The sequence below is a fragment of the Phyllobates terribilis genome, unplaced genomic scaffold, assembly GCF_046119375.1.
Source record: "Phyllobates terribilis strain yellow unplaced genomic scaffold, ASM4611937v1 Scaffold_1__5_contigs__length_1240528914, whole genome shotgun sequence".
Classification (NCBI taxonomy): domain Eukaryota; kingdom Metazoa; phylum Chordata; class Amphibia; order Anura; family Dendrobatidae; genus Phyllobates; species Phyllobates terribilis.
Genome location: NW_027362761.1, coordinates 904,239,330 through 904,262,287, shown reverse-complemented (window position 1 = coordinate 904,262,287; position 22,958 = coordinate 904,239,330). Strand labels below are relative to the sequence as shown.

The window sequence follows — 22,958 nt, the reverse complement described above, 5'->3', positions numbered from 1 at the left end:
GAGTACATGAGAAGGTATACAACAAACAAAACCATAGAAATAGCGAAAATGCAATTAGGGACAAACCACTTTAGTGGTAAGATGATATAACAGACCATCAGCAAACAGGTACACTGCAATTGTGCATACAACCCCGCAAGTACAGTGCATACAGATAATGCATATCCTGAGTCAATGCTGCAATATAATAAAGAGCATATACTCCACTCCTACGAGGTTGAATTGCATAAATAATAACAATTCGACTAATTCCATATTAGCAAATAAGGTCCCAACACATAGGACCCAGCGAACATATACATGCAATATTCATTAATATCCAACAAATCGGTCAAAGGGGATAAAGCTGAAAAATACAACTATTAACATTTCAAGATTCATATGGTAGTCACGATACATTCAGGCAAGAGTGGGTCACAGCTTGCCAGTATTATAAATATATCTATTGTTGATTGCAGACTTTGATGGTTATGAAATTTATAGATCTTCAGAGGTGGTATATTATGGTGCACATCCGTCACTCCTATTCAGGTCAGACGCTGCTAATGTGAAAAACACAGAGAGGTATCTAGAATAAAGTAAAGACAGCAGTTAAAATCTTATGCAAGACACACAGAGATAAATAAAATGGACTATATAACCCACCGGTTCTTTAGACCAAGAACGACTTAAAACTCACATATTCGTTGAGTCCGAAGGGAGCTATTGTATTAAAGACCGTTATCCAGCGGGTTTCTTTTTGTAGGAGTTTTTGTTTGACATTACCCCCTCTGATCCCCAGGTAGACATGATCAATACCGCATATGGTTGTGCCCATAGGGTTACCCTTATGTACTTCTAGATAGTGTCTAGGGATAGTTTTTAAAATTTGTGGGTCAGAACATGTACTTGAATTTTTGATATCGCGGATGTGTTCTTGAATGCGGACTTTTAATGGTCTCGTGGTCATTCCTATATAGATAAGTCCGCAAGGGCAGGTTAAATGGTACACCACGGCCTCAGTATCACATGATATGTGGTGTACTATTTTGTATATTTTGTTGTCGCTAGAGCCATGGAAGTCTGAAGTTCTAGGAACGTATTTGCAAATGGAACATTTGCTACAGGGGAAACTTCCCCATGGTGGACCTTTACTTCCGAAGATGAACTTATTACAGGGTGGTATGTAGTGACTCCTAGAGAGCAGATCCCCTAGTGTTTTGGATTTACGCCAAGTGATGGTAGGGTATGCTGTAAGATTATGACGCAAGTCCTTATCTGTGAGGAGGATAGGCCAGTGTCTAGAGACAATAGATTTTATTTCTGACCAGTTAGTATTAAATGTAGAGATAAAGCGAGGAGTTGTATTAGATTGAATATTACCATTGTTTCTATATGTACCTTGGGGTTTGCTTAAAAGGTTTTGTCTGTCGGACTGTAGAGCTCTAGTGAATCCTCTGTCAATATCCCGATATCTATACCCTCTCTCATAGAATCGTTTTGACAGTTCCTGAGCTTGATCCAAGAAATTATCCTCAGTGGAGCATATCCTACGAGCCCTCAAAAACTGACCTATAGGTATAGAGTTCTTAAGTTTTGGAGGGTGGGATGAGGTATAATGGAGTAAAGAGTTCGTCGAGGTTTTTTTGCGGAAGATATCGGTCTCCAGACTTCCATCTGAATTTTTATAGATAAGAAGATCTAGGAAGTCGATCTGTTTTTGACTGTACTTCCATGTCAGCCTAACATTTAGGTCGTTGTTGTTAAGACGAATAAGAAAGTCCTCTAACTGCGACGCGGAGCCCTGCCAGATGAATAGCACATCATCGATAAAGCGTGACCAGAGGATGACCGCCTCGTTGCCCGGAGTGTTAAGGACCGTATCTCTCTCCCACAGCCCCAGGAAGAGGTTAGCGTAAGAGGGCGCACAAGACGCCCCCATCGCTGTGCCCTGGAGCTGTAGGAAGGGGCGGTCCTTAAACACGAAGTAGTTATGGGTTAAAATGAATTTCAAAAGTCCAAGTATGAAGTCAATCATCTGAGGTTCTAAATTAGTCATATTCAAAAAGAATTTCGCAGCTTGAATTCCTTGGTCGTGCCTTATCGATGTGTAAAGTGACTCCACGTCGCAGGTTACTAGCCACATGTTCTCATCAAGCAAGACCCCATTCAGCCTTTTAAGGACATCTGTGGTATCCTTCACAAAGGAAGGAAGGGTCTCCACACATTGTTGCAGGAAGAAATCCACAAATTTGCATATAGGTTCACAAAGACCCCCCATGTATAACACCTGGGTATTAATTATGGAGTTACACCTGCAATTGGGTTAAGGTTTTCCTTTCTCTTTTAGTTTTTTTTTCGATTTTAACCCCTATTGGGTCTCTCATCCTAGTCACTCTTATTTGTTTTTTACTGTTATATATTACATGTTGTATTTTATTTAATAAAGATACAGTATTTTGCAATAACAGCTATATCTCTGGCCGTTAATTACTGAGGGCGATGTTCTTTCTATACATCAGCATTATCTTTATTACATCTCTATGAACAGGTTATAGCCTGCTGATTAGAGTGATGCCTGTATGCCTCATATCAGATGTCTGGTTGATAAATCTTCTTTTATCACTTTATATAAATGACCTCTTCCAGGCTATGGGGAGGATGTTGCCTGGAATATAACTCTGCCTCTGGAGATTATATTACATGAAGGAGAGTTACCAGTGTGAGACATATAATGGCCGCTCTTTGCTCTCCTGATCTCACTGCAGAGCTGTGTGTGATTATACCTGACATATCTGCAGGTTCCTCTCAGCTTCAGCTTTCATCTCTCAGGCAGACAGGGTTGCAATAGTGTTGCAATACAGCAGAGCTCAGAGAGCTTCAAAAAATGTGTTTGTGACGCGCCCCCAGGGCCGTGGGGGTACCCGGAGCCGGGCCTTGTAAACGCTGGGGGTTGTAGTCACCGTGGTGGTGACCGGGCCGTGACCCAGGGCGGTCAAACCAGGGTAGCCTATGTGTATAGGTTATATATAGTCCGACTACGCCACCTGTGGAATGCGGTTATTGGGAACCGCTGCTGCGGAGCAGTCCACTGAAGCTGGTGGTATGTGCAGCAAGGTGATGTAACTCCCCACAGGAAGAGTGGAGCTTCAGGGCAGTATGTGAGGATGATAGTGGTGATGGTGCAAGGGGTCGCGGTGCAAGAATAATCACAGAGTCCAAACGATGCAGTCCCAGATCCTTTACTCACGGTTAAAGTGGTTCCAGTTACAGGGCCAGGGTAAGAGCCCACGGCGTCCTGTGCTCACGCAGTGAGGGGCTCGGACGACCCTCAGATATCTCCAGAGTATTTATCAGGACCCCCTTCTGTGTGTCCTCTCTGGCCTTCTCTCTGCACCTCACACCTAGTAGCACTCCTGTCCGGTGTCCTCGGGCCTTGGTGGGCGACGTGTGTTCCGTCCCCTGGGTCCTATGCGGCCACCTTCCTAGTACACTGGTATGGACTTATGGTCTGCGGTATTTGAAATGCTGCAGCCTCCGGTTCTCTAGTTAGGCTTTGTAGCTCTTGGCTAGTTAAGGGACCGGTTCCCTTTCTCCGGCCTGACCCCCCTACCTCCTGGCAGCGGCGGGGGTACAGGTGGCTTGCTGCATGGCCCGTACCCCTAAGGTCCCTTCTCTTCTCGTTCCTGGAGCCTCCAGCTCCCTCTCCTCTCAGGCTCAGGCTTCCTGGCTAGGCCCGCCTCTGGAGCGGAGCTCATGCAGAGCCTCTGCTCCTGTCACTTCTCCTCAGACTGTCTGACTGGAACTGAACACTGATCTAAGATGGTTCCTCCCTCTTATACCTCCTACACATGTGCTCCCAGGATCTACGTCCTCCACCCATCCACTACATAGTTCCCCCTCTCTAGGTGGTTCCTCCCCACTCCAGCCAGGGATCAGGGCCTGTGCTCTCCCGTAGGAGCAATCTCACCCTGTCCCCCGGAAATGTGGTGTAGTGGATGTAGTGTTAGGGTCCTGAGCCATACTCCTTCCTTACCTGAGAGTGAGGTACCACATATCTGGATGAGATGCAATACCTCTGTGGCGACCGAACCCTCAGGGGCGCCACATTTGCAAGAAGACAAATTTCAGTTCTCTTGTTCTGTGTTAGTTACTTGTCTCACACTTGACTAACCACTAGCTTTACGATTTCATCCCTGATGTGACCTCTTGGCTTTTACCCTACTTGCTGTCCCTTTTTGCCTCTGGTTCGGCCTTCTGTGGAAGCAATTCAGTGGACCCTGCTGTAAAACCAGATCCCTGTACAGGGATTAAAGGGTAAAATAAAAAAGTGGGATGTAGCTCACCAGTATAATTCTTTAGGCATACACAGTGCAAGGAACCTTCCGGCTCACAGGTGAAACTAGAAAGAGGGAGTAAGCATTCTGGATCCTCAGAGAATCCAAAATGCAATCCAGCACTTGTGTGTAAAATCATGGCACAACCATGATTAAAAACTATATGGTTCGAAATGCGTAGGTTTCAACTTTTTCTGAATATGTCACTGTGGTCCGTGATTTCTTTTTTCCTATTTTAATCAATAAATAAAGAATTTACGCTGGATTGCATTTTGGAGTCTCTCAGGATCCTTGATGCTTCCTCCTTCTTGTTAAAGGTTGGGGTTCCTCTGGAATCGGTCAGATGGAGTGTCTCGTAGCAAGTCTGTCCGAGGTAGCTTTATTTGACCTGTGGTTTCTGACCGTCGTGACGGATAAGCAATCTTACCCGCACCATTTACCTATTCATATGGATGTAATTTTACTCAACAAAATGAACCTATTTATTAAAAATAGTAATAAAATAAATACAATATGTACTCTATTAGAGGCTTTAAACCTTATAAAAGACTAGAAATGTCCTTAAAATTTAATATTGGAGGGTCTAGACAATAATATCCATTTCTATTTGTGCAAAAGGTTTACGGTGCTCACCAGAGTTTTGTGCCATATCAGACTCTTGTGACTTCACATTGAAAGACACTGTTAGGCCTCAGATCCTTCATTTTACCAATCACTTGGGGACTCCAGACTTTCTTGATAAAAATTAATATGTCTCTATAAAGAGACAATAAATGTGCTTTCACGGCTCAGAGTTTGTACAGTGCCACCAGAAATCTTTGACTCAGTACAGCAGAGCTATATTTCTTATGCCATTTTAATGTGCCCAAGTATATAGACTCTTTAATACATAATTTGATCAGGTCAAAAGTTCTTTCTGGTTTATGTCAAAAATATATCTTTGTAAGTGTTAGCCAGTGGATAGAAAAATATTAAATATTGAGAGTCCTCTGTGATTGATGCCTTTTAATGTCTAACTGAAAAGATAGTGATAAATAGCAAACTTTCCAGACTACTCAGGTCTCTTCATCAGTCACTGAGGACTGCTTCCATTTACCTTCAACAAATAAAAAAGCCTTATATCTAATAAAAAGTTACACAAACAGCAGTTGTTGGGTGAACGAATGGCCACAGCTTTATTAATTATAATAATGTAAACGACATATAACCTTATTATATTTTGGCCCCTGTATAGCTCAAACGAAAACTCCACCCCATGCCAAGTCACTGCAAGAGGCAATGAGCATGTGGAAACTTCAGGGACAAAACCGCCAGCTGTGTTGAAAAATCCCTTTAACAAACCACATCCAATAAAAAAGGGGAGGGAGTGAGTGATGGTCCACACAATGAGGTAACAGGGGTGGGGTAACCCTTCCTATTAACTTATAAACCCCTTTTGACCTTCCCTTAAAATACCTCCACCAATCCAGCGTCCTGCACGTTCACAGAGCAACAGCTGTTGTTAATTTTTTTATTTATTAACCCCTCGCAGTCTTGACTCAAACAGGCTGTACCAGCGACTCGCTAATTGCCGCTACCTGAGGTAATACCTGCACCTGTATCACAAACATGACGACGAACCAATTGGACTGCTACATCAAAGGATGTATAAGACACAGCAGTGTCTTCTTTAGATATCCTGTCATTGACTGAGTCCCCAGGAGGATAAGATAAATGTTGGATAAAACTGAACTTACCCTGTTCTGTTTTGGGAACCAGGCCAAGAGGGGAGACCCTCAGGTTCACAAAAGGTAAATCCATAAAAGGACATGCCACTCGTGACAAAGGCTCCTCCTTAAAAAATTTTCACGTGCTACATCCGGCTGTTCAAGTAACTGACTTTAAATTATGTGAAATCTGCATGGATGACAAGGGCTGAAAAGGGATCCAAGAACTCATAAAAAAATTGTCAATTAGAAGGTTTGCCTCCTCTGTACTGGGGTGCTGTTCTAACCACTGCTGCATCAGCAGTGTTTTCCTCTGTACTAGACAAAGCAGCTTTTTCAGGCTGTCTGTTTCTCCTAAAACAATGTAGGGCCGCATGAGTCCAGCCACAAATTGTACATTCGTGATTGACGCTACAGGAAGCAAGGAATCTGCAGTGGCTCTCACTGAAGTGCTCACAAGCTCTTGTAGGTCACCTACCCACCACGAGGGCCACTGATGTCCCGGGGACTGCTCTTCCTTGAAGGGGAGGCTGTGACTGAGGTTTATGTAACAGCTTTAAATGAATTCATACATCAGTTGCCTTAGCCGCCCAACCAATCAAATGAGACAAAACCAACCGACGTCGGAACTCCTCATCATAACTCTACCAAGTCGAGCCCCTGTGCAGCTTGTGGGCGATATAGATTGTGTCCATGTACGTGAAAATCTCTGCCCCTTTTTCAGGAAAACATTGGCACACGATAAATGCCAAGGTGGAAAAACCCTGGATTAAATTCCCGAACGTTTTCACTACCATTGTCTTCCTTTTCGAATTATGTTCATAAACCTTTTCCTTATCAATGGTCACATGATTTACTTGAGTGAGAGAACAAATATTCACAATCTCGTGCTAGATACTTTTGTCCCTTGTCTCCGTAGACATGTGAATGCCAAGCGGAGCAACCCCACAAAACATTGAATCCCTAAAAATGAAATTGGTAGTATCCTCTGTAGGATCCTGAGACCTTGGTTTGCTATTCTTTTGCTCCAGTTTAGCTAAAAACACTTTAATAAAATCATCATTTGCACTAAACACATTATCATAGACTGCCGTGGGCCAAGCACCACCGCAGGTCAACTTACCTCCAGCAGGCGTTGCCGATGTATCGATGGAAGTTGTAACATGGCGGGCGACGGGTTGGGATGGGACTCCACAGAAATCTATATGTCTCCCGGATCGTAGTGGTGAGAATTCTGAAGGCTCCTACTTTGCCGCCGCCAGCTGAGCTGATGAGGGGGTGATGAATCTTCTGAAGATGAATCGGTGGTACATGTCAAAAGTCTTCTATGGATGCTGTTGGTGCACCCTCTTGGCGTAGACCTTCTGAGACTTGATTAGCGACTTCAGCCATGGTGACAATGATGGCGTCTCCAACATTAACGAGGGGTCCCATCACAATCGCTGTTTCCATGCGCCCGATCAGAAGTTTCAGAGGCCATGAGGACCGAGTCTGTCCCTGCACCGATCAGCTATGCGCAGCCTCGCACAGTCCCGCCCCTTCCATTGGTGCTGACTTCTCGCGTCACTTCCTAATCATGCTGGGTCCTCTGCGTGACGTCAGCAGTTGCACCGCTGAGACCTCGGATGCGGGCTGCAGCCGTACCTCTTGCTAGCCATGCAGGAAGGCTCGGGGACAAGCAGATTGGAGGGCGGACGTTTATAGGCTGTCTGCTTTGTTGTTACCATTTTTAGGCACCTTCGCTATTTGTTATGGTGCCCACAAGACTCAAATTTTAATATGTTTCTTGTGGTTTATGTCATATAAGTCTAAGAGAAAGATAGCCTCTACTCTCCATGCCGTGTGATGCAAATATAGATTCAGTATTTTCCTAGTATCTGCTTTTTCTTTGTGTTCTATAATGTCACTTTTACACAATATAAAAAAAATTGATGTTCTTTTTATGTATGTCCTTTGTGTGAGTACTTCATGTCTTCACATATAGAATCCAAGTATCCTACATTTAATGGCAATGAGCAGCTATAAGTTATAGGAAGAGCATAGACAAGTGACATTTTGATTCTACAATAGATTCCATATAAATCTTGCGCCGAATTCTATGGAAGAAGCTCTGTTGCTGTTTACAGTCAACTAAGTCATCCTTCCCATAATGTAATTTATTTTATATTTAGTTATCGTCCAGGCATTGCATAATTATTATCTTATTTTACTTTCTTCTCTCCCAAACACCATGCTGCAGTATTGTTTCATGTTCTAGCTCCTATGGATGCTGATTCAACTGCTTCTCAAGGTCCATAGTCTGTTTGCAAAAAATCAGTATGGGAATTCACGTCTGAGTCCCAGAGTGGAGAGCAAAGATTTTTTTGGCTATGTGCATACGACAACTTATTCAGGCTGGAATGTACCTGAAAAATCTCTACAAAACCACTGTAAAAAATCTACATAGTGAACAGCAATGTAAAAACTATGAGTTCAGAAAACCTGAAACAGTTAACAGAAGTAACTTTCTTTCTTTGGATAGCTTTTGCCAGGAAGCCACCCATGTTCTATACTGAGAGTATAGAAAGACACTGGCAGTGGAGCTGTCGCAAGAGCTATGGCAAAACTGCAAGTGTCTTCCTGAAGCAGCTTCGGCTGGAAAAACTTGCCAGCTACGCCGGTGTCTAAATGATGTGCTCATACCCTAGGGTACAAACAAAGTTTTGTGAAGACTTTTCAGAGCAGAAAATAAGTGGAAAATCTCCAAATACTCCAGAAAAAAATAAGAATCCTCAAAAACTTTGAGTTTCTGCTTAGTTTCTATTCCAAAAACTCAGCAAAAAGATTCCTAGTGCACATAGCCTAACAGTGTTTAACAGTACCAAAAGAATTTTTAATTTCAAGGCAGACCTTTCTTTCACGCTTCAATTCTAATCCATAAGCAAGAGTTTCACAATTGTTTTGCAAAACATTAATTTTAACTTCCTTGCTTCATGCTAGGGTGAGAAGTTTGGCCCATTTGCTGGAGAAAAGCGAATTCCAAGTGAAGTAGATGAAATTATGGATAACAGATTAATGTGGGAGGTAACAACATATATATTTTTACTATAATAAATTCAATTTGTGGAAAAAGTTCCAACTAAATCTCTTTCTGAAAACTGTTTATAAAATATATAAAGCTTGAATATGTCTCTGGGTTCACATCACTTAATTTCAAACAATTATGCATGACATACCATTTTCTTTTCAAAGAATACCCCATAAATGCCTGAAGCAGATAGGGGGTGGGAGTGGAGAGTCTGCTGCATAGCGACCGCCAGATGCTTTAGTTTTAATGAAAAGGTAGTTGATTGAAGTCTATGGGAGCTAAAAAAAAATAGTATGGAAGCCTGGAGGGGCTGCACTTCTCCTTACGCGTTTCGGAAAACGAAGGAAACAGTGTTTTTCCGAAACGTGTAAGGAGAAGGGCAGCCAATCCAACCTTCCATACTTCAGAGATTGTGTGACATCACACGCCGCTCGCTCCGTCACTCTGCTTCCATCTCTTGTAATGTCACCAGCCAGAACTCCCTGGACACCTGCAGTGCACCATATTTTTTTTCTCCATCTATTGTCTGACAGTGCCTCATCTTGACAGCTCACAGCTTCAACATACTGGACTCTGCATCTGACAGTGAGTGCACTGGTATGCTGCCGCCTCTCTGATACACTTGTGCTTGAACCCTGCGGTGTTTTACTCCTACGATATATCTTCTGCTTTTTTGCCTAATGACAGCAGCGTTTTTGTGAAATAACCACTGCCGTGCACTAAACAGGTTGTTATTTTTGAAATATAATTACTTTTATCACAGAAATTATTAATTTTAGCGCAGCCTGGTTGGTTAAATACTGTATACATATATAGTGGGGAAAATAAGTATTTGATACACTGCAGATTTTGCAAGTTTTTCCACCTACAAAGAATGGAGAGGTCTGTAACTTTTATCGTAGGTACACTTCAACTGTGAGAGACAGAATCTAAAAATAAAAACCAGAAAATCACATTGTTCGATTTTAAATAGTTAAATTAAATTTTATTGCATGAAATAAGTATTTGATCACCTACCAACCAGCAAGAATTCTGGCTCTCACAGACCTGTTAGTTCTTCTTTAAGAAGTCCTCCTACTCTGTACTCATTAACTGTATTCATTCCACCCGTTTGAACTCGTTACCTGCATAAAATACACTTGTCCGACAATCAATCACACTGCAACCTCTCCACCATGGCCAATGCCAAAAAGCTGTCTAAGGACACCAGGGACAAAATTGTAGACCTGCGCAATGCTGGGATGGGCTACAGGACATTAGGCAAGCAGTTTGGTGAGAAAGCAACAACTGCTGGCACAATTATTAGAAAATGAAAGAAACACAAGATGACTGTTAATCTCCTTGGTTTGGGGCTCCATGCAGGATATCGCCTCGTGAGGTAAGGAGGATTCTGAGAAAGGTCAGGAATCAGCCCAGAACTAAATGGGAGGGCCTGGTCAATGACCTGAAGAGAGCTGAGACTCAAAGTCTCAAACATTACCGTTAGTAACACACTATGCCGTCATGGATTAAAATCCTGCTGGGCACGCAAGGTCCCCCTGCTCACGCCAGCACATGACCAGGCCCGTTTAAAGTTCGTTAAGGACCATCTGGATGATCCAAAGGAGGCATGGGAGAAGGTCATGTGGTCAGATGAGACCAAAATAGAACTTTTTGATATCAACTCCACTCCACATCACTGTGTTTGGAGGAAGAAGGATGAGTACAACCCCAAGAACACTGTTCCAACTGTGAAGCATAGTGGGGGAAACATACTTTGGGAGTGCTTTTCTGCAAAGGGGACAGGACGACTGCACCGTATTGAAATGAGGATTGATGAGGTCATGTATCGCGATGTTTTGGCCAACACCTCCTTCCCTCAGTAAGAGCATTGAAGATGGATCGTGGCTGGGTCTGCCAGCATGACAATGACCTGAAACACACAGCCAGGGCAACTAAGAAGTGGCTCTGTAAGAAGCATTTCAAGGTCCTGGAGTGGCGTAGCCAGTCTCCAGACCTGAACCCAATAGAAAATCTTTGGAGGGAGCTGAAATTCAATGTTGCCCAGCGACAACGCCGAAATCTGAAAGATCTGGAGAAGATCTGTATGAAGCAGTGGGCCAAAATCTCTGCTGCAGTGTGTGCAAACTTGGTCAAGAACTACAGGAAACGTCTGACCTCTGTAATTGCAAACAAAAATTTCAATACCAAATATATTAAGTTCTGTTTTTCTATTGTATCAAATACTTATTTCATGCAATAATATGTACATGAATTATGTAAAAATCATACAATGTGTTTTTCTGGCTTTTATTTTTAGATTTTGTCTCTCACAGTTGAAGTGTACCTATGTTAAAAATTACAGACCTCTCCATTCTTTGTAGGTGGAAAAACTTGCAAAATCGACAGTGTATCAAATACTTATTTTCCCCACTGTATGTTACTTTATTCTCACCTGTTCTATATGAAAAACTATTTGCTTCAGTCTTTGGCACAGACAGTTAGTACATATTCACAGTATATATGTATATATATCAATATTAACTGCTATCTGTAGTAACCTGAGAGAGTGGTCACAACTATTTTGCAAGTTTTTACTTTCCTTCACTTTTCACCTTTAGTTGCCCGCGATCATTGGTTTCTACTTGAGCAGTAATTAGGATTTTGGCCATCTTTTAGCCCCATGGTTTAATATATACTTTTTGTGTTTTCCACCATTCTATATTCTCCACTAGTACTAAGACCTACTTATGTTAATTTCACGGAAGCGCTATTCAAACAAGCAATAATTTCCTATCTTTTACTGTGGAAATACTAGAGAAGAAAACATACATCTTATGTGCAGTGCTCAATGTGTACAACAAGGTGTTAATATGTATTTGACACCATTCTTTCCTATATAAGATCAAGATGACATTTATTTTTGAGCTTGAAAATATACCTAAACATACTGAACACATTACCTTTCGTTAGAGCTCGTGCAGACCACCGTATTATCGGTCCGAGTGCGATCCGAGAAAACATCGGACCAATCACACTCGGACCAATGTTGTTTTATGTGACCGTGCAATGTCCAATTTTCTTCTTCGGACAGTGCCTATCCTGGGAAAAAATCGCAGCATGCTCCAGTTTGATCCAATATTTGGATTACACTCAGACATTCAAGTTAATGAGTGCATCGGACTGCACTCGGATGATATCTGAATGCAGAACAATTTCCACGGACTGATAAAATTTCTCCATCTTCTCCATTCTTTCTCCAACTTCTACTCATCCAAGAGAATCAGATCACACTCTGATCAGAGTGTGATTTGCATAATCAGCCTGATTCTCTTGGGTGACAAAAAATACGCTTGTGTGACCCTAGCCTCAGGATCAGTAGTTAAAACTGCCACTGTACAATGTGTCTGTACATTAATATGAACAGACTAAGTTGTTCTATGCATGGCCAAAGTGCTTACTTTTTGTTTTCAAAAGCACTCCATGTATAAGGTGTACTCTTTAAGGCCACTTTCACACATGGAGTATATGGTGAGTTTTTTTACCTCAGTATCTATAAGCCAAAACCAGGAGAGGAACAATCAGAGGAAAAGTATAATAGAAACACGTCACCACTTCTGTACTTATCACCCACTCCTGGTTTTGGCTTAGAAATACCGAGATAAAAATCTCACCAAATACTCAACTTGTGAACGTGGCCTAAACCTGGCCTTTAGAGAGTGTATCTTAGGCCACGTTCACACTATCAGTATTTGGTCAGTATATTACATCAATATTTGAAAGCCAAAACCAGGAGTGGGTGATAGATACAGAAGTGGTGACATGTTTCTATTATACTTTTCCTCTGATTGTTCCTCACCTGATTTTGGCATATAAATACTGATGTAAAATACTGACCAAATACTGAATGTGTGAATATGGCCTTAGGATATGTTCCAACGATGAGCTCTTGGTGAGTTTTTGATGTTGCATATTTTCTGCACCATTTCTGTAATTTAGATTACTTGCATTTTCTTTTAAAATAACAATTAACATGCTTTTTTTTTGCTGTGGTTTATTTTTGCGTTCTTGACACTTCAGTTTTGTCTCTTTTTGGTATGTCATGTTTTAAATGAAGTTGCTTTGTTTTTTATACTTCTTGGTATTTGGCTTTAACAAAACTTCATGTACGGATTCCATGAAGTTTATGCAAGTCTAATGCAAGTTCTAATGCAAGTCTATGGGGAAAATCTGCATACAAAGCTCAGTGCACCCGCATGAGAAATTGACATGCTGTGAATGTGTAACACGCACTGTAGGTCAATTTAAGCTAAGTGATAACGAAGTCCAGAGGGCATGTGATTTCTGTACATCCCATCCATTTTCTGGAACTGTAAGACGTCGCGTTTTTGATGCAGCGAAAATACAGTGTCAAAAACTCTCCAAAAACTCATCGTGGGCACCTAGCCATTTTTTGTTTTGCACAACGGCGAAATGAGATAAGCAAACCCCTCTGTTGTCAAATATCTTGTGGTAAGATTGCTTATAAGGGTATGTGCCCACTATGCGTACTAGCCTGCGGCCCAGACGCTGCGGAATAGCCGCCGGCAGCTTCCGCTCATCTATGTGAATGAGCGGCGCCATTTTTTTTTTTTACACCTGAGGAATTTCCTCATAGAGGTCAGGTCTATGGAGAAAGTCTACATGCGTACCCACAAGAGAGATTGACATGCTGCGGTTTGGAAAGGCGCACCGCATGTCCCTGTCTGCCGGTGATCCACAGGTGCACAGACATATAGTGGACATGGGATTTCTAGAAATCCATCCACTATGCTGTAACATCTGGCCGCTGCGAGTTTGACGTTGCATAAGTCCACAGCGTCAAACCGTAGCGGCTCCGGATCGTGTGCACATACCCTAAGAGCTTGTCCATACACTGTGTTTTTGCCATGTTTTTTTCTGCACATTTTTCAAGGTTAAAAAAATGATGTACTTTACAATACCAACAAAGTGAATGAGATTTCTGAACTGTAATGCAAATATGCTGCTTATTTTTTCTTTGTAGATTTGAAACATGAAAGCATTTTTTTCAAACCTGCAGCATGTCAATTGTTTCAGCATTTTTGACCCATTAAAATGAATGAAAAAAAACACATAAAAAACACATTAAAAAAAATGCAGCGTTTTTCCTGCCATCACTTTGGTATTTGGTGCAAAAAAATTGGCTGCAAACATTCAAAGTGTGCACATATCCTTATTTCACTCAGCAGATGTAGACAATCAGGCTCTTCCCATATCCGCCCACCAACAAAAATGACCTTATTCATATAATGCTGTCTCTGTCTAAGGCCACGGCTCCACTATCAGTATTTGGACAGTATTCCGTCAGTATTTTTTCTCAGGAGTGGGAGCCAAAACCAGGTGAGGAACAGAGATAAGGTATATCACCAACAGATCACCAATTCTGCATTTATCACCCACTCCTGGTTTTGGCTCCCACTCCTGAGAAAAAATACTGACCGAATACTGACCAAATACTGATAGATGGGCCATAGCCTTAAAAGTACAATATGAGATGTTCACATTGTCAAGTTTTTTCCTATTTTGTACAGAATAATAAATATTTTTAAGCAATTTTGTCACAGGAATGGACTCGATTAGACTTGCTGCTCCCTTTGGACGAGACTTATTCAGACTATTAAAGGGTGAACAAAATTTAACAGTTAAAAAACATACTAAAAAAAAAAAGTGAAATTAGTTGAAATTTAGGTTATTTTCTAATATCACATTCCCTTGCAATAGATTGCATTATTACTTTACTACCAGGGACCAAAAATATCTTCTTATAATTAATGAACATAGTTTATACAAACACATTATATGTCCTGCAGAAGATGAAAGAGCATGAAGAGCATGGCATGGCTCAGACCGCATCTGCATGATACTTGTAACTGTAATTTTTAGATTGTTTGCTGTTTAAAGCCAATATTTGATATTCTAATATGATTGAATACTCGATTACTCATCCCCCTTTGAAGTGTGGCAGATGCACTAAAAGCCTAAATGAAGCTGAAGTTTACCCATCTACAGTAATTACATTGCAGCTCATATGATCATCATTACTCTTGTTTGCTTTATTACTGCTTCACTTCTGTGAGAAATATTTTTGAGTCCATCATTAAAAAAAAAAACTTTTTAGTAAATTAAAATGGAAACATTGAAACTTCGTTCTTTCTGTGAATTGAAAGAATGTTCTGTATAAATGAAGTTCTCAACTAATTAAGATAATTTTCTCTAAAGTTCAAACATAAGTTACATTTATGTGTTGTATTATCTATTTTAAAGACACATCTAACATCTCTGAAATAAGACAAAATGTTCTTATGAATGTTTTACTTGTGTTAGATTATCACTCGGGTGGCAGACAGGACTATATTTGACATTCATGCTACCCTAGGCACTTTAAGGCTATGTGCCCACGATGCAGAAATGCGCTGGATTTTTCCTGAGCGTTTCTGCATCTCCCTGGCTAAAAAAACACATGCGGATTGTACATGCGGATTGTACATGCGTTTTCCTGCCAGGGACATGCCGAAGTGAAGCGTTCTTCACATGCATTTCCGCATGCGGGTTGACAAGTGCTTTCCAAGCGATTTTAGCATCACTTAGAAAGTACTTGACAACTTGGTCACACTATATAAATCCTTGCAAACGGCATGGATTTATATAGTGTGACCTTAAAGAATGTTTAAAAATAAAAAAATAAATCTATACTTACCTTCCGATGGCTCCCGGAGTCTTGCTTTGCTCCGTCCTCCCTTGCCGGCAGCTCGCGAACACTACACTGAAGGACCTGCCGTCACATGACTATGACGTCAGCGCACGTCCTTCAGTCCACTGCGATCTGCCGGCAAGGGAGGACAAGCGCAGTGGGGGCTGTCAGAAGGTAAATATAATATTTATTTTTTATTTTATTCTTTTACAGGTTCTATGGTACCCGGGTCCGGAGGAGAGTCTCCTCTTCTCCAAACCCGGGTACCATCCGCAAATTGAAACGTTTGGATTCCGCATGTACAGATGCAGTGATGCGTAATCCATGCGATTCAATGCAAGTCAATGACGGCGAAAACGCAGCACTTCCGCAAAATAATTGGTAGTGCTGCGTTTTTTTCCGCAATGATAATCCGCAGCGGAAATTTCCGCAGCATGTGCACAGCACATGCGGATTATCATTGGGGAACATGGCAGACCTTCTACCAAGCGTTTTTTAAGCATTTCTGCAGCGTTTTTGCCGCTGCGGAAACGCTTAAAAAATGCATCGTGGGCTCACAGCCTAAATGATCACACCCCCTACTGGTAACTTAGACTAATGGCCCCGTCACACTAAGCGATATCGCTAGCGAGATCGCTGCTGTGTCACGGTTTTGGTGACTCACCAGCGACCTCACCAGCGATGTCGCTGTGTGTGACACTTTGCAACGATCAGGCCCCTGCTGTGAGGTCGCTGATCGTTGCAAAGTGTCCTGGACCATTTTTTGGTCGTTGGCCTCCCGCTGGCCAGCACACATCGCTGTGTGTGACCAGCAGGACCAACGATCTGGCTGGCAACTATGGTAAACATCGGGTTACTAGGGGCACGCGCGCACTTAGTAACCCGCTGTTTACCATGGATACCACTCTGCTACGGTGCGCGGAGGCTCCCGCGCACCGTAGCAGAGTGGTATCCATGGTAAACAGCAGGTTACTAGGGGCACACGCGCACTTAGTAACCCGATGTTTACCATAGTTACCAGCCTGCTCCTGCTTGCAGCAGGCTGGTAACGGGAGCAGGACATCGTGGAACGATTCTTTCCACGATATCGCTGCTCCCCTGATCGCTGGTGAGCCTGCCTGTTAGACAGCTCACCAGCGATGTATTAGTGATGCAGCAACGATCCCTGACAGGTCGTATCGTTGTCGGGATCGCTGCTGCATCGCTTAGTGTGACGGGGCCCTAAGGGTATATGCACGAGTCATGTTATTCTGGCTGACTAGCTCTGTAACCCGCCTGAAAAAGCGGTAGATGAATGCGAAACACAATAAACATATACGATTGACCGGACCATTGTTCTGGAAGCTTTCACTTGTAAGCAGCTTTCTAGTTTACTAATTACAATTTAAATAAAAACTGGTGGCCAAAAGTCCTGAAAAACTCAGTGCTGTGTGCACATACCCTGAAAGTGTACATACTCTTTAGATAGTAGTTAAAGCCCGCATACACATTAGACCATGGGTCTCAAACTCGGCTGGGTATATGGGCCGCACATAGAAAAAATTTGAATTTGGGGGGCCGCATTCTTTGCAGGTCAAAGTGACATTTTTAGTGATACCAATTTTTTTTGTATACACCGTCTGAACATTTTTGGTGTGTTTATTTTTTTATAGCTTGGGTCGTTACGGATGTGGCGATAATAAACGTGCACTTTTTTGTGCTTTAGTTTATATATAAAACAGCCTTTTTAGTGGCGAAATATTTTTTCATGCTTTATTTTTAATTTTTTTTTTTTCATTTTTACAATTTTGTTTCCTCCAATTGGCCACATACAGTAATATTGTTTTACAATTAGCACCATATAGTAATTCTGGCAAAGATCTAGTAATATGCCCCATCCAGGTGGTCCCCATCTTGCAGTAATGTGCCCCATCATGGTGGTCCCCATCTTGTAGTAATATGCCTCATCCTGGTGGTCCCCATCTTGCAGTAATGTGCCCCATCCTGGTGGTCCCCATCTTGTAGTAATATGCCCCATCCTGGTCCCCATCTTGCAGTAATGTGCCCCACCGTCACCTTGCAGTAATGTGCCCCATCCTGGTCCTCGTCTTGCAGTAATGTACCCCATCCTGGTGGCCCCCATGTTGCAGTAATGTGCCCCATCTTGGTGGTCCCCATCTTGCAGTAATGTGCCCCATCCTGGTGGTCCCCATCTTGCAGTAATGTGTCCCATCCTGGTGGTCCCCATCTTGCAGTAATGTGCCCCATCCTGGTGGTCCCCAACTTGCAGTAATGTGACCTATCCTGGTGGTCCTCGTCTTGCAGTAATGTGCCCCATCCTGGTCCTCTGCTTGGAGTAATGTGCCCCATCCTGGTGGTCCCCATCTTGCAGTAATGTGCCCCATCCTGGTGGTCCCCATTTGCAGTAATGTGTCCCATTCTGGTGGTCCCCATCTTGCAGTAATGTGCCCCATCCTAGTGGTCCCCATCTTGCAGTAATGTGCCCCATCCTGGTCCCCACCTTGTAGACATGTGCCCCATCCTAGTGGTCCCCATCTTGTAGTAATGTGCCCCATCCTGGTGGTCCCCATCTTGCAGTAATGTGCCCCATCCTAGTGGTCCCCATCTTGCAGTAATGTGCCCCATCCTGGTCCCCACCTTGTAGACATGTGCCCCATCCTAGTGGTCCCCATCTTGTAGTAATGTGCCCCATCCTGGTGGTCCCCATCTTGTAGTAATGTGCCCCATCCTGGGGCACTTGAAGTTACTGCTGCGCTCTTCCAGAGTCAGTGCGCATGTGCAGACATGCAAACTCATTTTAGGCAATGCTCACCCTTACGAATGGAGCACTACCAATCAAGTCAAGGGATTTAATATGCAAATAGGAGAGCGTACCTGTGCACCAAGACATATGCCATGCTAAGGGTGCAATGAATTCCCCTCATGTACTTATTAATATTTACTGAACAATCTACCTTTATTTTTAAGTTAAACTGTATATGCCTAGTATTTTATTTTTTTACAGTAGCTATGTCCCCTCTATACATTTTTAAGAAGTTTAATTAATGACAGATTTTTTTTAAATACTTGTGATGCTAAGAACAATGCTATTCTATGCGCACCGAATGAGCATGTTAAATATTGCCCTATACACATGAAAGTGCAGTCACAACCTGTCTAAACAAGCTGTTAAATAATTTCATATAGCAGATTGGCGGTTGTTTAAATTGAATCTGTCACCAGATTTTTGCTATTTGATCTGAGAGCAGCAGACACCGTGATTCTAGTAATGTATTACTTACTGGGCAGCTTGTTGTGGTGTCAATAAAATCAGTGTTTTATCAGCAGGAGATTATCACTGAAGGACTGTTAAACCTGCCGCCCATTAGTCCTCTATATTCATGAGTTCTGTAAAACCCTGCCCCACCACTGATTGGCGACATTCGTATTCTGCCTTTGCACAATGTACACAGAAAGCCTCAATTCAGCAGGGGGCACCATTATACAGAGCTCAGCATTCAGAGAACTGCTAGATCTCCAACAGATAAAACATTGATTTTATCAAAAATAGAACATGCCCCTGTATTATGCTCCTCTCAGTTGGGGCAGCAATATCCTGGTGACAATTCCCTTTAATATTACCAAATCATTGTAGGTAAAGTATAATAACCATTAATTCAGTAGAAACCAAGTCCTACATGGTCATCTAGGTAGGTTGTTATTTCTTATAGTCTTTTGTCACTTTACATCCTCCTAAACTATCAGTAATATAAGTGGTACGTGAACGGTGGGGTGCTGTCTTACAGATTTTCCTCTTGGGACCAGCAGTTTGATCTTAGACATTGGCATTCATTCTGTAACTGGGGACAGGAAGTTGAAATCATTGTAAACCAAATTTTGGAAATTATGGAGAACTGTTCTTCATCTCTAGCCACATATACTGTATACAAACATTCATGTGCATTCCTGTACTCTCCCTCTTTTCTTTCTTATCTATAGTGTATGTTCTTTTAGAGCCACGCTATCAATACTTTTATGCTGACTTTGAGGCTTCGACTAGATTCACACATCTGTGTCATTGTTACCATCTAAGAGAAATGGATCTATTTTTTCTTATGTGTCTTTCTAGTTGCATCAATTGTTTCTCATACTTTTTTTACTATATCAAGCAGACTGCCTGAACTTTTGTTATCTATTAACTCTTGACAATGTATCAGTTTAAATCAGATGAAACTAGGATGGAAAACTGAAGTACAGTGTATGTCTCCCTACTTTTATCTGTGTTTTAAGGAACCCAGTAGACTTCAATGGCCAAGTCTGATATTCAAAACTTATGAGAATAGGACATGCTCTGAATACTTAAGTTACTTAATTAAAAATTTTTGATCAAGAAATGAAAAAGTAATCCAACCACGACAAAGCGTACCTTAGTTTAGGATGGTCCCTAGCTCTAATGACTTGCCTCTCTTAATCAGCCCACACAAACCTTATTTGAACTGGGGAAGAGATTGGATTCATGCTTAGCTCTTAAAGGGGTTTTCCTACAAACAAAAGTTCATTTTAATCTATAGAGCTTGGAATAATAATAAATTCCACAATTGGATGTGTTTAAATAAAATGTTCCTGTGTTGAGATACAGGGGGGGGGGGAATAACTATTTGATCCCTTGCTGTTTTTGTTAGTTTTGCCCACTGACAAAGACATGAACAGTCTATAATTTTAAGGGTAGGTTAATTTTAACATTGAGAGATAGAATATCAAAAAAAAAATCAAGAAAATCACATTGTATAAATTAGATAATTTTTTTTTCATTTTGCAGTGAGAAATAAGTATTTGATCCCTCTGGCAAACAACACTTAATACTTGGTGGCAAAACCCTTGTTGCACACATGAGGGTTGAGGGTTGCACGCATGTCAGAAGGAATTTTGGTCCACTCCTCTTTGCAGATCATCTCTAAATCATTAAGATTTTGAGGTTGTCGCTTGGCAACTCGGAGCTTCGACTCCCTCCATAAGTTTTCTATGGGATTAAGGTCTGGAGACTGGCTAGGCCACTCCATGACCTTACTGTGCTTCTTTTTGAGCCACTCCTTTGTTGCCTTGGCTGTATGTTTTGGGTCATTGTCTTGCTGGACGACCCAACCATAACCCATTTTTAATGTCCTCGCGGAGGGAAGGAGGTTGTCACTCAGGATTTTACGGTACATGGCTCCATCCATTCTCCCATTGGTGCAGTGAAGTAGTCCTGTGCCCTTAGCAGAGAAACACCCCCAAAACATAATGTTTCCACCTCCATGCTTGACAGTGGGGACGGTGTTCTTTGGGTTATAGGCAGCATTTCTCTTCCTCCAAACACGGCAAGTTGAGTTAATGCCAAAGAGCTCAATTTTTGTCTCATCTGACCACAGCACCTTCTCTCAATAACTCACAGAATCATCCAGGTGTTCACTGGCAAACTTCAGACGGGCATGCACATGTGCCTTCTTGAGCTGGGGGACCTTGTGGGCACTGCAGGATTTTACACCTTTAAGGCGTAATTTGCTACCAATGGTTTTCTTGGTGACTGTGGTCCCAGCTGCCTTGAGATCATTAACAAGTTCCTCCCATGTAGTTTTAGGCTGATCTCTCACCTTCCTCATGATCAAGGATACCCCACGAGGTGAGATTTTGCATGGTGCCCCAGATCGATGTCGATTGACAGTCATTTTGTATTTCTTCCATTTTCTTACTATTGCACCAACAGTTGTCTCCTTCTCACCCAGCGTCTTACTTAATGGTTTTGTAGCCATTTCAGCTTTGTGCAGGTCTATGATCTTGTCCCTGACATCCTTAGAAAGTTAGAGTCTGACTGATTAATTGAGTCTGTGGACAGGAGTCTTTTATACAGGTGACTATGTAACACAGCTGTCTTTATGGCAGGTAACGAGTTGATTAGGAGCGTCTAACTGGTCTGTAGGAGCCAGAACTCATAATGGTTTGTAGGGGATCAAATACTTATTTCTCACTGCAAAATTCAAATAAATGTATCTAATTTATACAATGTGATTTTCTTGATTTTTCTGGATATTCTATCTCCGAATGTTAAAGTTAACCTACTGTTAAAATTATAGACTGTTCATGTCTTTGTCAGTGGGCAAACTTACAAAAACAGCAAGGGATCAAATAATTAATTCCCCCACTGTAATCTTATAAATGTTCCCCTGCTGTGTACTGTGTAATGGCTGTGTCTGACCGTGCAGGAATATGGTTTGATCATACCACAGCTTCTGGGTGGGGGGGGGGCATTATACTGTATGAAGGACTATGAAAAACCAAAGACAAGCAAAATACCCAAATATCTGGAAGTAAATGGGTAACTCGCACAGTGCAAAAATAATGATAAATAATAAAGGGTATTTAGTTAACATAATTTAGATCAAAATAATGTAAAAGCCATCCCACCTTGTCACGGTAACCCTTATGGGACAGTCCTAACTCTAATATTAAAACCTTACCATTTGTCAAGTGACATACATATGGATAAGGGCAGAGAGACTGAACCCCTAGTAGAAACATACACCTGTGAGGCAGAATGAACCTTTCAGCTCAGACAAAGGACGGCCACACCCTTTATATGCACTGAAGCACACGAAACTGCAAAGAAAAAACCAGGGACTCTGAACTGAAACGGAAATTGATGTGCATGTAAAATGTAAATGCATATTCACATAAGGCCACTAGACAGAGAAAAACCAAAGACAAGCAAAATACCCAAATATCTGGAAGTAAATGGGTAAATCGCACAGTGCAAAAATAATGATAAATAATAAAGGGTATTTAGTTAACATAATTTTGATCAAAATAATGTAAAAGCCATCCCACCACGTCACGGTAACCCTTATGGGACAGTCCTAACTCTAATATTAAAACCTTACCATTTGTCAAGTGACATACATATGGATAAGGGCAGAGAGACTGAACCCCTAGTAGAAACATAGACCTGTGAGGCAGAATGAACCTTTCAGCTCAGACAAAGGGCGACCACACCCTTTATATACACTAAAGCACACTAAACTGCAAAGAAAAATCCTGGGATTCTGAACTGAAACGTAAATTGATGTGCATGCAAAATGTAAATGCATGTTCACGTAAGGCCAGTAGACAGAGAAAAACCAAAGACA

General features: G+C 41.9%; 1 protein-coding gene across 4 annotated transcripts in view; it reads left to right on the top strand.

Annotated features, from left to right (window-relative positions):
* Positions 1 to 22,958, top strand: part of PRDM5 (PR/SET domain 5) — a 330,811-nt gene that overhangs the window by 3,119 nt on the left and 304,734 nt on the right. For all 4 annotated transcript variants that reach the window (XM_073655558.1, XM_073655566.1, XM_073655553.1 and 1 more), the window contains exon 3: positions 9,002 to 9,085. In XM_073655558.1, coding sequence (XP_073511659.1) covers positions 9,002 to 9,085 — 84 coding nt within the window. The remainder of the gene's footprint in view (positions 1 to 9,001; positions 9,086 to 22,958) is intronic.